General features: G+C 42.8%; 1 protein-coding gene across 1 annotated transcript; it reads left to right on the top strand.

The window, feature by feature from the left end:
• The first annotated feature begins 1,808 nt into the window (after window positions 1-1,808).
• On the top strand, window positions 1,809-5,349 carry LOC125150466 (olfactory receptor 1G1-like). The gene is made up of 2 exons (XM_047830414.1): window positions 1,809-1,892; window positions 4,411-5,349. Exons 1-2 carry the CDS (start codon window positions 1,809-1,811, stop codon window positions 5,347-5,349), a joined length of 1,023 nt encoding a protein of 340 aa, XP_047686370.1.
• The last annotated feature ends 9,811 nt before the right edge of the window (window positions 5,350-15,160 follow it).

The raw sequence follows: 15,160 nt of genomic DNA, 5'->3' as shown, positions 1-15,160 counted from the left end.
TAATCCAGTGAAGAAACAGGCAGAATACATGAATAGACACTTTTCCAAAGAAGACATCCAGATGGCTAAGAAATACATGAAAAAATGCTCAACATCATTCATCATCAGGGAAATACAAATCAAAACCACAATGAGATATCACCTCACCCCTGTCAGAATGGCTAAAATTAACAACTCAGGCAAGGGCAGAGGTTACTGAGGATACGGAGAAAGAACACTTTTGCACTGTTGGTGGGAATGCAAACTGGTGCAGCCACTCTGGAAAACAGTATGGAAGTTCCTCAAAAAATTTAAAGTGGAACTACCCTATGACCCAGCAATTGCACTACTAGGTATTTATCCAAAGGATACAGGTGTGCTGTTCCAAAGGGGCACATGCACCCCAGTGTTTATAGCAGCACTATCAACAATAGCCAAAATATGGAAAGAGCCCAAATGCCCATTGACAGATGAATGGATAAAGGCAATGTGGTTTATATATACAATGGATTATTACTCAGCAATAAAAAATAATGAAATCTTACCATTTGCAACAATATAGTTGGAAGTAGAGTATATTATGCTAAGCAAAATTAGAGAAAGACAAGTATCATATGACTCCATTCATATGTGGAATTTAAGATACAAAATGGGAAGCAAAAATGATATAAAAACAGGGAGGAGGACAAAATGTAAGAGACTTAAACATAAAGAGGAAACAGGGTTACAGGAGGGGATGTGGGTGGGGGGTGGGCTAAATGGGCAAGGGGCATGAAGGAGGACATTTGTTGGGATACCACTGGGTGTTATATGTAGGGGATTAATCACTGGATTCTACTCCTGAAATCATTATTGCATATATGCAATATTGCATATTGCAACTAACTTGAATATAAATTGTTTTAATTAAAAAAACAATAAATAATTAAACTTTTAAAAAGGAAAGAAAATAAAGCCTTTAAAAAATGTAAAACTATTGACGAAAATAAGCAAGTTACAAAAGAACACAAAAAATATAATTCCAATCACATAAAGCACAAAAACATGCCTAATCAGACCATATATATTTTAGAGTGATAGATGGTAAAATTATAGAGAAGACTACAGGAATAGTCACAACAATGGTTTCCTCTAATAGAGGAGAAAAGGAAATGTGATCAGAGGGGCACAAAGGGGGATTTTAAGTGATAGAAATATTATCATTCTAATATACTGTTATAATATTAAATGTGAAAGGAAAAAGCACGAGTATTATCTTATTATCATTCTTTAATACCACATGTATGTTTTCTGTGTAACACTTTTGTATGTAAAACAGATTTACAACAAAGAAATATCCAAAGATCCCCAGCACCTTGGCCTTCTGTAGATCCTATATGTTGATTATGTATTGACTACTGGGGTCCTAGAGAATAAGAATGTCCCCTCTACAACATGACTATTGAAGGCAACAGTGGTAACCTCCAATATATTTTTTCCCTCTTATTTTCTGCAACCTACGTTTCATCCATGAGGACAATGCTCTTATTAGAAAGTGTGTACTCCACGATGGGGACAGGCTGACAATGACAAACCTGACCTGCACCTCATCCAAGGGAAAAATTCCAGAAGTGCCTCCATGGATCCCAGCCCCAGTCTCTTTGAAAGGGGGCATTACAGACATTTCTGGGACTCAAGGGGCCACAGTCTAGAATTGCCTCATCTTGTCTCTAACGAGGAAGCCTGTGATTGGGTCTCAGGAGACACTGCCTGTGAATAGTCAACAGTTCCTCCTGGGTATTCAGTCTGTGCTGCTCCAGCAGAGAGGGAAGGGCTCCGTGGCTCCAATCATGTCTTCCTGGGGAGACAAAGGAGCAGGGAATCCAACATCCATGGTGACAGTGTCAGGGACTGAGGTTGGCCAGCATCTCCAGGTAAGCATCAAGGCACAGAGATGGGGAGGAAGACCACAGTCTACCAAAGGCCTAGATGCACACAGGCACGCATGTGCAGACACACACACAGCCCATTAGAGCTTCTTCCTTTTTCTTTTTTCCCCTTTTCTTTCCTACATCTGCCCATCACTTCCCAGTTCTCCTAATCTCCATAAGGGGAACCTAAGTCCAGTGTTCACCAGGTCCTTGCTGATCCAGCCTGAGGTCATTATGGAGACAGTCTCAGGCTACCCTTCCTCAAGTCCACAGTGACCAGAACATGGCACCAGTGCAGCAACAAAACCTGTGGACATCAGAACTCTGCAAACAGAAGAGCACTTGATTAATAAAGGGCGCATCGTTTTCGTTTTCTTCATGGACTCCACCATCACAGCTCTCGGGCAGGTGTGGTTCCCAGAATTGCTCTGGGCTACTATCATAGGACTACGCACACTCTCGTCTGCCGCCACCATTCACAATGCACCAAACCTGTTCACATCCTTTCTTTTTTCTTTAATTAGAGTCAGTGAATAACTATATAAAATATAGTTATTTGTTCCCATTTTATTGTTAATGATACCTGGGCTGTTCCTGATTAAGTTATTTGCCCAAGTTGGGGTACCTGGGTGGTTCAGTAGGTTGAGCGCCTGACTCTTGATTTCAGCTCAGGTCATGATCCCAGGGTCATGGGATCAAGCCCATGTCAGACTCTGCACCGAGCATGCAGCCTGCTTAAGAGTCTCTCCCTCTGCCCCTCTTTCTCTCTCTCTCTCTCTCTCTCTCTCCCTCTCAAAAAAAAAAGTTATTTGACCAAGTTTACATGGGGCTTCCCAATGCCAAAGCAGAGGCTTTGACCATTCTGAGAATATTGTACTAACAACAATAACAATAATGGCTAATATTTACTGAGCACTTAGTATGCACCAGCCTTGGTCTAAATATTTCACAACCATTGCCTAATTTTACCCTCACTACTCCCCACAGTAAACTCTACACTTACTCATTTAAACAGATGTGAAAACTGAAGAGCAAAAAGGCAAAGTGACTTTCTCAAAATCACACATAAAGAGAGGGGAGATTTCATCAGACCTCATAAAAGATGTATTAAGGAACACACTCCATGAGTATGACACTGCCACATGCTGCCCCTGACCTTTCAGCACATGCATTCTTTCACGCCATCAGAGACATTGGTATTCCTCTTTTCCAGTGCACATCATGACATCATGAATCAAAGAATCTTCAAGATTTCATAAAGTTCATGAAATCTGGTTTGTGAAGACAACCTTCATTGACCCAGTATTTATCCCCTCAACAAACCTATCAGGCGGCATCATTCTCTGCATCTAAACACCAAGAAAGCAAACTCCAAGGGGGCATTTACCAAAGTGAAAAAAGGCATGAGAGAAGCAAAGTTATAATTAAGCAGGTTGTCTGATATAAACCATTGTATTGTGGGACCCGGGCTCACATTTCTTCAACTCCTGTCAACAATGAAGCGACGATCACCCCTTAATGGAGGCGAGCCCTTCCTTGATGTTATCTCAGTAGCTTCAGTGATTCTATGAAGCGAGTACACGTTGTACAAACGAGGAAACAGAGACTCAAGGAGCTTATGTAACTTGCTGAAGAGCACACTCAGAGAACAGCAGAGAAAGGATTCCCAGCCTGTCTCTAGACTCCAGAGACTGTGATCTTTTTTCCTAATTTTCTTAATGTTTATTTATTTTTAAGAGAGAGAGAGAGAGAGAGAGAGAGAGAGAATGAGAATGAGTGGGGGAGGGGCAGAGAGAGAAGGGGACAGAGGATCCCAGCCAGGCTCCATGCGGACAGCCTAATGTGGGGCTTGAACTCACAAAATGTGAGACCATGACCTGAGCCGAAGTCAGGCGCTCAACCGACTGAGTCACCCAGGTGTCCCTTCAAAGACTGTGATCTTAAAACATGCCGCTGGCTGATAGTGAAGTTGATGATGATAATGAAAACAGCACTCCCTTCATTCACAAAGTTCAGTTAACAGTTTTCATATCTACGTTAATTCACTGGAACAGTCTTCAAACACAAAGACATACAGCACACCTGGCACATCTAAAGACTTTTTCTTCCATTTCTCTCAGTAAACACTCACACACTCACACACAGACAGGGTATCTCGTATTGCCCACTATCTTAGGATATGCATGACCCCAAAGGACTCCACAGTAGAGCATTAAGATTGAACAAGTGTTCTAAAGTTAAAAAAGGAATTAATCCTGGAGGGAGTCAATCCAGATGAAAACCAGTTCAGCCTCATTCAGTCACATGTAGGGCAAGAATCTAGAAACCAAGTTACACCCCCTACAATGCCTGATTCCATAGTCCACAGTCCTCATATTTTCCTTATTTGCCCACCCTGCCATCATAGCTGCTAGTGAATCTCAGTAACCTCTTCAAGGAATAAAGACCAAAGCTCTAGACTCTGTAGTATTCACAGCCTATCTTTTTAAGCAAGATTCTCCTCCAATTTCTCTCCTTGAAGGAAATCAGAAACCAAAGCAGCGTCTCTGACTTCCTGCTCCTGGGCTTCTCTGCACACCCTGAGCGGCAGCCTCTCCTGTTCGGACTCTTCCTGGGCATGTACCTGGTCACCATGTTGGGGAACCTGCTCATCATCATGGCCATTGGCTCTGACCAGCACCTCCACACCCCCATGTACTTCTTCCTGGCCAACCTGTCCTTCGTCGATACCTGCTTCACCTGCACCATTGTCCCCAAGGTGCTGGCGAACATCCTGACACAGCGCCACGCCATCTCCCACACTGGGTGCCTCGTGCAGATGTACTTCTTCATGGCGCTGACCCTGCTGGATGACTTCCTGCTGGCCGTGATGGCATATGACCGCTACGTGGCCATCTGCCTTCCTCTCCACTACACCACGATCATGCGTCCCCAGCGCTGCCTGCTGCTGGTCGCCGCATCCTGGCTCTGCTCCCACCTCCTGGCTTCCTCGCTCACCCTCCTCATGTCTCAGTTCTCCTTCTGTGCCTCTCATGCCATCCCACACTTTTTCTGTGATCTTCTCCCTCTCCTCAAACTTGCCTGTTCAGACACCCAGATCTTTCAGGTCATGATGTTTGCTGAAGCAGCCCTCTCAGGTGTGGTCCCTCTCACCTGTGTCCTGGTCTCTTATGCCCACATCATCCACACCATCCTCAGGGTCCCCTCTGCTGTGGGGAAGCACAAGGTCTTCTCGACCTGTGGCTCTCACCTGTCAGTGGTTACTCTCTTCTATGGGACGCTCTTTCTGGTGTATTTCCAGCCCTCATCCACCTATTCAGCAGAAATAGGAATGGTGGCATCTGTAGTATATACAATGGTCATCCCCATGCTGAACCCCTTTATCTACAGCCTGAGGAACAGTGACATGAAGGGGGCTTTGTGGAGACTCCTTGGCTGGGGAAGATGTTCCACATCATAAAGAGTCCTTCCCCATAGCAGAAGCCCAGACTTTTCAACATGCCTCCTTCCCAGGACTTGTCCATTGTAAATCTGAAAGACTCACTTTCCTGAGTTGGCCTTACAAGCAGATGCAAGAAAGGGAAGACCAACTTTGCAGGACTGGAATAGGACTATCTGGCCAAGGACAGAACTGCAGCCTGGGGACAGGGAGTGACCACAGTCCCTCTGACGTGACTTGATTAATGGGTACATGCATCTAAGCAGATTCAGTCTAGGGTTGGAAACATCCAAAGTGCCAGGCAACACTTGTCTTCTAGGAGAAATCTCAATAGGAGTGCAGTGTAGGTTTATAAATCCTTCCGCAAAACAAGAGGAGAGATCTAATGCACAACACAGCGATTATAGTCCACAATACTGTATTATATACTTCATAGTTGCCAAGGTGTTAGATCTTAATAGTTCTCAACACACAACAAGAAGTGATAACTAGGTGACATGATAAAGGTGTTAGCGAATGCTAATGTAGTAATCATACTGTGGTATATAAACGTATCAAACCTGCACTATATGCTAACTAATTTGGATGTAAATGTTTAAATTTTTTTAATTAATAAATAAAAAATAAATGTATCAAACCAACACCCTGTACACTTCAAACTTACACGAGGTTTCATGTCAACTGTATCTCAATATTTTTAAGATAAATTTCTGATACAAAAAATAAAAAGAACGAAATCCTGGCAAGACAAGGCAAGTCGGGACCTCAGTCAAGTCACTGGGCTTCAGGGACTAGTTGTGACCCTGCCTTGGAAGAAACCCATTCATAGGGATTGGCCTTACCGTGAAGAATATGAGGCAGAATCTGTGTGGCCTGGAGGACAAAAATATTCTGGAAAAGGAACGAAGGCACAGAAAGATTAAGAGATTTGTCCAGTATCAAACATCTGGGATTCGATCTTTGTCTCTGGCAGGTGATTTGGGTTTTTTTATTTGTTAGTTGTGACCAGTCTTTATTCTTTACTTTTTTTTTGTTGTTTTTGAGAGAAAGAGCACACATGCACATGGGGGGGGGGGGGGAAGAGAGAGAGAGAGAGAGAGAGAGAGAGAGAGAGAGAGAGAATATCCCAAGCAGGCTCCACGTCCAGCACAGAACCCAACCCAGGGCTCAATCTCACAACCTGAGTCGAAATCAAAAGTCAGACACTCAACCAACTGAACCACCCAGGTGCTCCTCTTTACTTTTTAAACTCTGGTTTATTTTTTCCCCAACTGAAAAATCACTTGTGTCATTACAGGAAATGTCTAAATTATGAAGAAATCTTTTTAAATTCCTTCTTAAAAGAAACCACTGTGAATGCTTTACATAAATTCTTATGGTCCTTTTCTCTGTACATGTATTTTATACTGTTAGGATGCCAACTTTTCACATGGTCTTATAATGTAAGCATTTCTCCACATATTATTATTAAGTCTTCATAAGAATTTTTGTAATTTTTCGAAGTTTCAAAGGCCTGAAAACGTTTTTATTGAAATTACTATAAATCTGATGTGAAAACAAAAGACCAAAAAAGCTCTCCCCGCACAGCTTCAGATGCAAACTTACTCATCAACTAGCGAGGTTTACACAGTGATGTGGCCACGTCTGGATCAGGAACCGTCAGAAAACATCTCCAAAGAATAAGCGTATTTTTTTAGGTGCATTAAAAACCCCGGAGCCCAAGGCATTTATGAAGACACTGGAGTGGACAATGAAATTTCCCCTCCTTTTTTTTCATAATTAATATTATTGCAGAAGCAGATGCCACGTTAATATATAATCTTTAATTTTGGATGATTATGTTTTTCTGTTATTCTCACTATTACAAATAATAATGCAGTGAAGATCATTGTAAATATATATACATTTACCATATATATATATATATATATATATATTTACAATAAATTCTAAGAAGTGGAGTTGCTGGATGGAATATTCTTCAGGCTCATGATGCATGCAGCCAAAATAATTTACAAAACTCTTACTGATTTACATTCCAAATGGTGTTCTCTGAGAGTGCCTCTCTCTCCACATCTTACAGGTAGTATGTGTTCTCAGTTTTTACTCAATCATTACAAACGTAGTAAGTGAAAAATAGTACGTCCTTTTTGTGTTCGATTTTTTTTGCTTATTAACTTATTGTTCTCTTAAGTCTGTAAATAAATTTTATTTATTCTTCTGCAAATTATTTCTTCACATCACTTGACTACTTTAAAGACTTTTATTAAGTCTTTTTTATATTAAAGATTTAAGCTCTATTCTTCCTGGTAGCGCAAACTTTCAACAATCACCTTTTCTTTCTTTAAATGTTTGTTTGTTTGTTTGTTTGTTTGTTTTTGAGAAAGAGAGAGTGCACACGTGTGAGGGGCAGAGAGAAAGAGAGAGACAGAGGATACCAAGCAGGCTTACCCTGAGAGTGCAGAGCCTGATGTGGGGCTCGAACTCACAAACCATGAGATCATGACCTGAGCTGAAGTCGGATGCTCAACTGACTGAGCCACCCAGGTGTCCCTCCCCAATCACTTTTTCAACCTTCAGTTTTCTTTTTGATTTTTTGACATCATTAAGTTTTCAGTTTACATACATGAAACCAATAAAATAATTCCTCCTTGTGACGCTTCTGCTGGAATTGTTAGAAAATCCCTCTCTATGCAGCGCTCATGTGAACAGCGAGTTGTTTTTCATTCCAATATAATATGTTTTTTTAATGACAGTTTTATTGAGATATAATTCATTGACCATAACGTTCATCCTCTTACACTATACAATTCAGTGGTTTTTGGTATGCAGCATGTTTTTTTCTTTTTTAATGAAATAATATATGACTTCTAGAATGATATCAAATACCGAAGTGGTTCTCTCCCTCACATCTCTCTTACTTTCTCCAGGAGTTTCCTGTTCCTTTTGTGTCATACAATTATTTAAAAATAAGATGCTGACTATGTCTGAACTATCTTTCATTCATATGTGCCATTCGCATTTCCACTCAGGACCTTTTTTTCTTAATGTTATTTTCCCCTCTGAGGCACCTTGGTCTGCTCCAGGCCCACACAGCTTAAGTCCCATAACATCTGCAAAAAGTATCCTTTCACACCAGCCCGCTCTAGCCACCTGGGCGTGTACTCATGACCATGAGATCCTGACCTAAGCCGAAATCAAGACTCAGATGCTTAACCGACTAAGCCACCCAGGTGCCCCTCGCTTTTGCCATATCTATTCAACATTGTACCAGAGGTTCCAGCCAGAGCGATTAAGAAAGGGAAATAGAAGTCATCCAGATTATAAAGAAAGTTGTAAACCTATGTCTATTTGCAGATGACAGATGTTATATATTTAAAGATTTCCTTGGGGAGCCTAGGTGGCTCAGTCGGTTAAGCGGCCGACTTCAGCTCAGGTCACGATCTTGCGGTCCGTGAGTTCGAGCCCCGCGTCGGTCACTGGGCTGATGGCTCAGAGCCTGCAGCCTGCTTCCAATTCTGTGTCTCCCCCTCTCTCTGCCCCTCCCCCGTTCATGCTCTGTCTCTCTCTGTCTCAAAAATAAATAAAACGTTAAAAAAAATTTTTTTTAAATAAAGATTTCCTAAGGAATCCACCAAAAAACCCTATGAAAATTAATAAACAATTCAGATTTGACACAATCTTTATAAAAATATCAGCTATCTTTTTTCAGAAAATGGCAAGCTGATTCTAAAATTTACACAGAAATTCAAGGGACACAGAATGGCTAATATATTCTTGAAAAAGAAATGCAAATTAGGAAAGATGCACATCTCCTGATTTCAAGCCTTATTACAAAACTGTAGTAATTAAGATGATGTGGCCCTGGCACAAGGCTACATCAAAGGGCTAGAATTGAGAGTCCACAAATAAACCTTCATGTTTACGGTCAGTTTATTTTCAACAAGGCTGCCAGGCCAATTCGACAGGGAAAGAATACTATTTTCAACAAATGGTGCTGGGAAAACTGGATATCCAAATGCAAAAGAATGAAGCTGGGCCCTTACCTCAAATACAAATATTAATCAAAATAGGTCATTGACCTTAATGTAAGAACTTAAACTACAAAACCCTTAGAAGAAAACAAGGGAATAAATCTTTCTGACCTTGGATTAGTCAATGGTTTCTTATATGTGACACCAAAAGCATGAGCAGTAATAGAAAAAAAATAGATAAATGGAATTCATCAAAATTAAGAAGAAGACTATGACCAAAATAAAAACACAACCTACTGAATTGGAGAAGATATTTGCAAATGATATATCCAACAATGAGTTAATATCAAAAATATATAAAGAACTTATACAACTCAACACCAAATTAAAAAACAACAATAATCTGATGAAAAATGGCCAAGGAGCTGAATAGACATTTTGCCAAAGAAGACATCCATATGGCCAACAGACACATGAAAAGATGCTCAGCATCACTCATCATCAGGGAAATGTAAATCAAAATCATAATGAGAGATCACGTCATACCTGTAAGAATGGCTACTATTGAAAAGACAAGAAATAACAAGTGTTTGCATGGATATGGAAAAAAGGGAACCCTCATGCACTATTGGTGGGAATGTAAATTTGTGCAGTAACCGTGGGAAACGGTATGGAGCTTCCTCAAAAATTTAAAATAGAAACACCATATGATCCACTAATTCCCCTCATAGGTATTTTCCCAAAGAAAACAAAAACACTAATTTGAAAAAATATATATATGCACCCCTATGTTTATTATAACATTCTTTATGGTAGCCAAGCACATGGAAGCAATCAGTGTGTCCATCTGTACATGAATGGATAAAAACATGTGATATATATATACAATGGAATATTACTCAGCCTTTTAAAAAGAATGGGATCTTGCCATCTGTGATAACATGGATGGTTCTAGAAGGTATTATGCTAAGTGAAATAAGTCAGACAGAAAAAGATAAATGCCATGTGATTTTCCTTACATGTGGAATCTAAAAACCAAAACAAATCAACAACAACAAAAAAGAAACAGACTCATAAATACAAAGAACAATCTGGTGGTTATCATTGGGGAGGGTGTGGAGGATGGGCAAAATAGGGGAAAGGGAGAGGAAGATTCAGCCTTCTAATTATGGAATGAGTAAGTCACAGGAATAAAAGGCACAGCATAAGGAACATAGTCAATAGTATTGTAACAGTGTTATATGGTGACAGATGGTAGCTACACTTGACTATAGAGTTGTTGAATCACTAGGCTGCACACCTGAAACCAATGTAACATTGTGTGTCAACTATACTTCAATGAAATAAAAAAAGCAGACAACCCGTTGAAAGGGAGAAAATCTATGCAAATCATATATCTGATACTTGTATTAAGAATACATAAAGCACTCTTACAATTAACAATAAAAAGACAAAATAACCCAGGGCGCCTGGGTAGCTCAGTCAGTTGAGCACCCGACTTCAGCTCAGGTCATGGTCTTGCAGTCTGTGAGTTTGAGCCCCACATTGGGCTCTGCACTGACAGCTCAGAGCCTGGAGCCTGCTTCAGATTCTATGTCTCCCTCTCTCTCTGCCCCTCCCCTGCTCATGCTCTGTCTCTCAAAAATGAAATAAACATTAAAAGTAAAAAGACAATGGGGCGCCGGGGTGGCTCACTCAGTTAAGCGTCCAACTCTTGGTTTCAGCTCAGGTCATGATCTCACAGCTCCGTGTGTTCAAGCCCCACATCGGGCTTTGTGCTGGCAGCACAGAGCCTGCTTGGGCTTCTCTCTCTCCCTCTCTCGCTGCCCCTGCCCCACTCATGCTGTCTCTGTCTCTCTCAAAATAAATAAATAAACTTAAAAAAAAATGTTTTTTAAGACAAATAACCTGATTCCAAAATGGGCAAAAGATTTGAATAGACATTTCTCCAAATAACATACACAAATGGTCAAGCAGCACATGAAAAATGTTCAACGTTGTGAGTCATTAGGAAAGTGCAGGTCAAAACAGCCAGATACCACACTTCACTTCCACCAGAATGGCTATACTCCAAAAAGGGGGCAAAACAAAAATCTTGGCCAGGAATGAGAGAAGGGCGAACCCTCTTACATTGGTAGTCAAATCGTAAAATAATGCAGCCACTTTGTAAAAACAGTAGGATGCTTTTGCAAAAATTAAACACAGAGTTACCATGTGAGGAGGTGATCCCATTCCCAGGTGTCTAACAAAACATGCCCACGCCAAAGCCTATACGTGAAAGTTCACACTATCATCATTCATCACCAAAGAAGGGAAGCAACCTGAAAGGTATACAATTGTGACAACACTCTGTGAACTATATATCAGTTCAGGTCTCGCAAATGCAGAGAATAATTAGACACGGGAAAAAATATATTAGGGAGAAGTCTTGTGAAGGATCAAGGGGATTAGGAAAGGGGGGGGGGATATCACCCCCACATAGACCCGGCTGCCACGGAGGAGTGGGACGGGATCCGCGCCCGCTAGTTTGCAAACTGGCCTGCCTTCGTGGAGGACAAGGAGAAACCAAGGAAAGACGCAGGCCACTCCGGATTGGTAGGCGGCAGTGTTTACGAGCAAGGGGACTTACAAGGCACGTCTTGTCTCAGGCGCCACGAGACGAGGAGATATCCGCACCTGCCCACCAGAGGCGTAAAAGTTTATACAGAGAGAGGCCTCATAGGGCTTCGGTCGCCTTGCCGTCCAGAGGATCCCAGCAGCACCTTGCTCTCTCAAGGCTGAGACCTTGAAAATGGCTCCCACTGTGGAAACAGCGGGCTGAGTGGCGTGCTGAGGGCAGGGTCAACCTGAGGTCACATCCTCTCCGTGACCTCGTCCACGCCCCGCCCCCGCCCCGTGAGCTGCTCTTAATCTCACGCTTCCCCTGCTTCTGCAGTGTGCCCTGAGCAGTCTGCAAGGGGCTTCCCTAGCACGGAAAAGCGGTTCGTTCGCTGGCTATCTGGCCGCGTTGGAAGCAGATACCATAGCAACGGTATAGGCAGATACAAAGAAGACACAGGTTAAAGGTGACGATTCCTGAAATAAGTAACGATTTTCTCCACCAAGAACTCCATGATCCGAACCACTGATTTATTAAATCCCCTAGGCTGGGGGTCAGATCACTCAGAGCATTCACTTGTGTCCTCACCCGATTTAATAAAGATGATACATAAGGATACCGTTAACAGTGTTGTATGGAGACAGATGGTGGCTGCCCTGGTGAGCACTGCCATATAGACACATTGTATCACTATGATGTACTCCTGAAACTAATGTAACATTGTGTGTCAACTATACCCAAATTAAAAAAAGAGAGAGAGAAGAAAAAACGAAAGAGGTACGTTAACAGTCTCATCAGGTATGAACACACAACACACTGTGTAGATAATAGTACAGGTGTCTCCTTGCAAGGCAGTAATAATGTCCGAGTCCATTCTATTTTGGAGGACAGCTTTTCTTATTAGAGACATTTCAACCTTAAGTAAAGGCAGGTGTTACCAATTGTCCTTTAAGGCCTATTAGGTAAACTCAGTAAGGGCTTCTATACCTGTTATAATGTCCTCCGGGCCAAATGATCGTACCAGTAGAAAAAAATGTATGTCCCTCTGGCCTTGAGGAAAGGGAAATTGGCAATTTTTGTTACCATGGGTTGGGTCTCCCCTGTGCCCAGAGAAAACTCAGGATGCATTGACCCAACAACCATCCAGGTGGAAGCCATGGCTAAAAATTTTTGCCATACAACCACTGGGTCCCATTCCGAGGCTACCCAGTAAATACCTAGAAAGGGCAACCAGTCAGTACCAAGCCAGCTGCTCTCCTTTCGTGTGACAGAATGTTCCAGTGATATCCATCCCATATCCCTGGGGCAACTTGGTTGGCTCTGTTTTGGGTGGTTGCTCTGTTCTGTGCCTGGGTGCTCAAATACCCATAACCTGGAGTAGGCTACATGAACCCATCCCAAATCTGAGTGCAGCCACCATGGCTCTGAGGTTTGGTACTTTTAGGACCTTCCCCAGTCAGCAGTTTGATGGGCTGCCTGTATAGTTTGACAGAAAAAGAATATCCATGCCCAGTGTTATTGACAGAATGTGCCAGGGGCCAGGTTTCTGGATCAGTATTGATAACATCAGAAGAATTCAAAGTGCTAGTTCTAGCTAGTTCTTCCCTAATGTGCTGCTTCAGCACCTTCCAAACCCACTTGCTGGAATGGTGGTACCCACCATGGCAATCCTGACGAGCCAGGGAGGGGCAGCCACCCACATACCCAACAGCTGGATTAATGCTTTTGCCGGGCATATAAGTGAGCTCACTGTAGACAGGTATTTCTATCAAGGTATTAGACACCACAGGAGTAGCAGAAATCTAAAGCCAAAAAGCAGATCTGTAGTAGCAATGTGTGTGGGAAGGTTTTTCCCTTGTATAAGGATTACACTTGTGGCCTGATCCTTAGATGTTAATGTGGCTGCAGCTTTAAGAATCTGACCTGGCTGCACACACCATACATGTTGCCTAGAAAGGGTCACACTGTCCCTGAGTGTGGCAGCCTGGCTTATACAGTGATAGTGGAAAGGTGGGGGTAGATCAGAGAGTGTCCACACAAACCAAGGCATATTTAGAACCCTCACTGGGATGGAGGGGGCCGATGTATCTACTCACCAATCCTCACCACGTGAGAACTCTGGCGGATGGCCCCAGACTCCTCTGGCAGTTGCCTTGGCGTTGTTTAGAACACACAGGGCATGCTGTTATTGCATTAGCCAAGTCACTCTATTTCGTAAGCAATCTGGCATCCTGGGCAATATGCCATGCCCCCTGGGCACTGTGGTGGCCACTCTTTCTATGCACCCAATCCACAGTGTCTACTGAAGGGCCAGTTGCTAAGGCTGGTACCCAAGCTAGGACATCAGCTTCTTGATTGCCAGAAAGGTTCAGCACCTTATGAGCTGTGACATGAAAGATGGTGAGGACTGCTGCAAGCTCTTGCTGGGGAACCCAAATGTCTCCACATATCCTGGCCCCACAAGGGTCATGATCATCCAACCTTTGGCTTCCCATCGTCCAAGCCATAGGATTAACCCCTTTAGAACAGTCCAACTGTTAGTGCAAAGGGTTAATGGCCAGGACTCGTGAGTGATCACCAGCCAAACCACTCTGAGTTCAGTCCACAGGCTGTTGCAGTTCATTCTTGCTTCCATCCAGATGGTTGTCAGTGTTGGGACGAATAGTCCATATGGGCCAGCTGTCCTGACTAGACCCGACTGCACACAAGGCATCAGCAGGCATTTCGCCTACTCCTTCTACAGCCTGCAGGGGCCGACACAAGAATAGTGACGGGGCATTTGTGGGATCTAAATCTCAGTAGGGCCCAGTAGCACCTGCATTTCTAGAGACAGTGAGCTGGCAAACAGGGTACTCCTCTGCTACCAACAGGCATGCATGTCACTTAGTCAACCTGGGACTTTTAGCCATGACAGAGGTAGGTCGATGGAACATATTCTCAGTCCACCTCTTGACAGGAAGGGGAAGTTCTTACCACACACAACATGCTGTTCCTTTTTGTGTGGCTCTGTCTGGAGGAGCATTGAGCACACTGCCAGGAGCTGTTGCTCTATGGGGGGTTATTGGGTTTCTGCCCCCTTCCAGAGCTGGGACCAAAATTCTAGGGGCACTCTCCTTCTGTTGTGTGCCACAGTGCCCAACCCACTCTTTCTAGAGTCACAGACACATCTAAGTCAAATGGTAGCCTTGCTTGGGAGACACCTAGAGCTTTAATCTGCTTCACTAGTATTTTTGCCTTCTCATGTCCCACACGTGCCCTT

This window comes from Prionailurus viverrinus, chromosome D4 (assembly GCF_022837055.1).
Source record: "Prionailurus viverrinus isolate Anna chromosome D4, UM_Priviv_1.0, whole genome shotgun sequence".
NCBI lineage: Eukaryota > Metazoa > Chordata > Mammalia > Carnivora > Felidae > Prionailurus > Prionailurus viverrinus.
The sequence above is the reverse complement of the archived record's forward strand: the minus strand, read 5'-3'. Positions and strand labels throughout refer to the sequence as shown.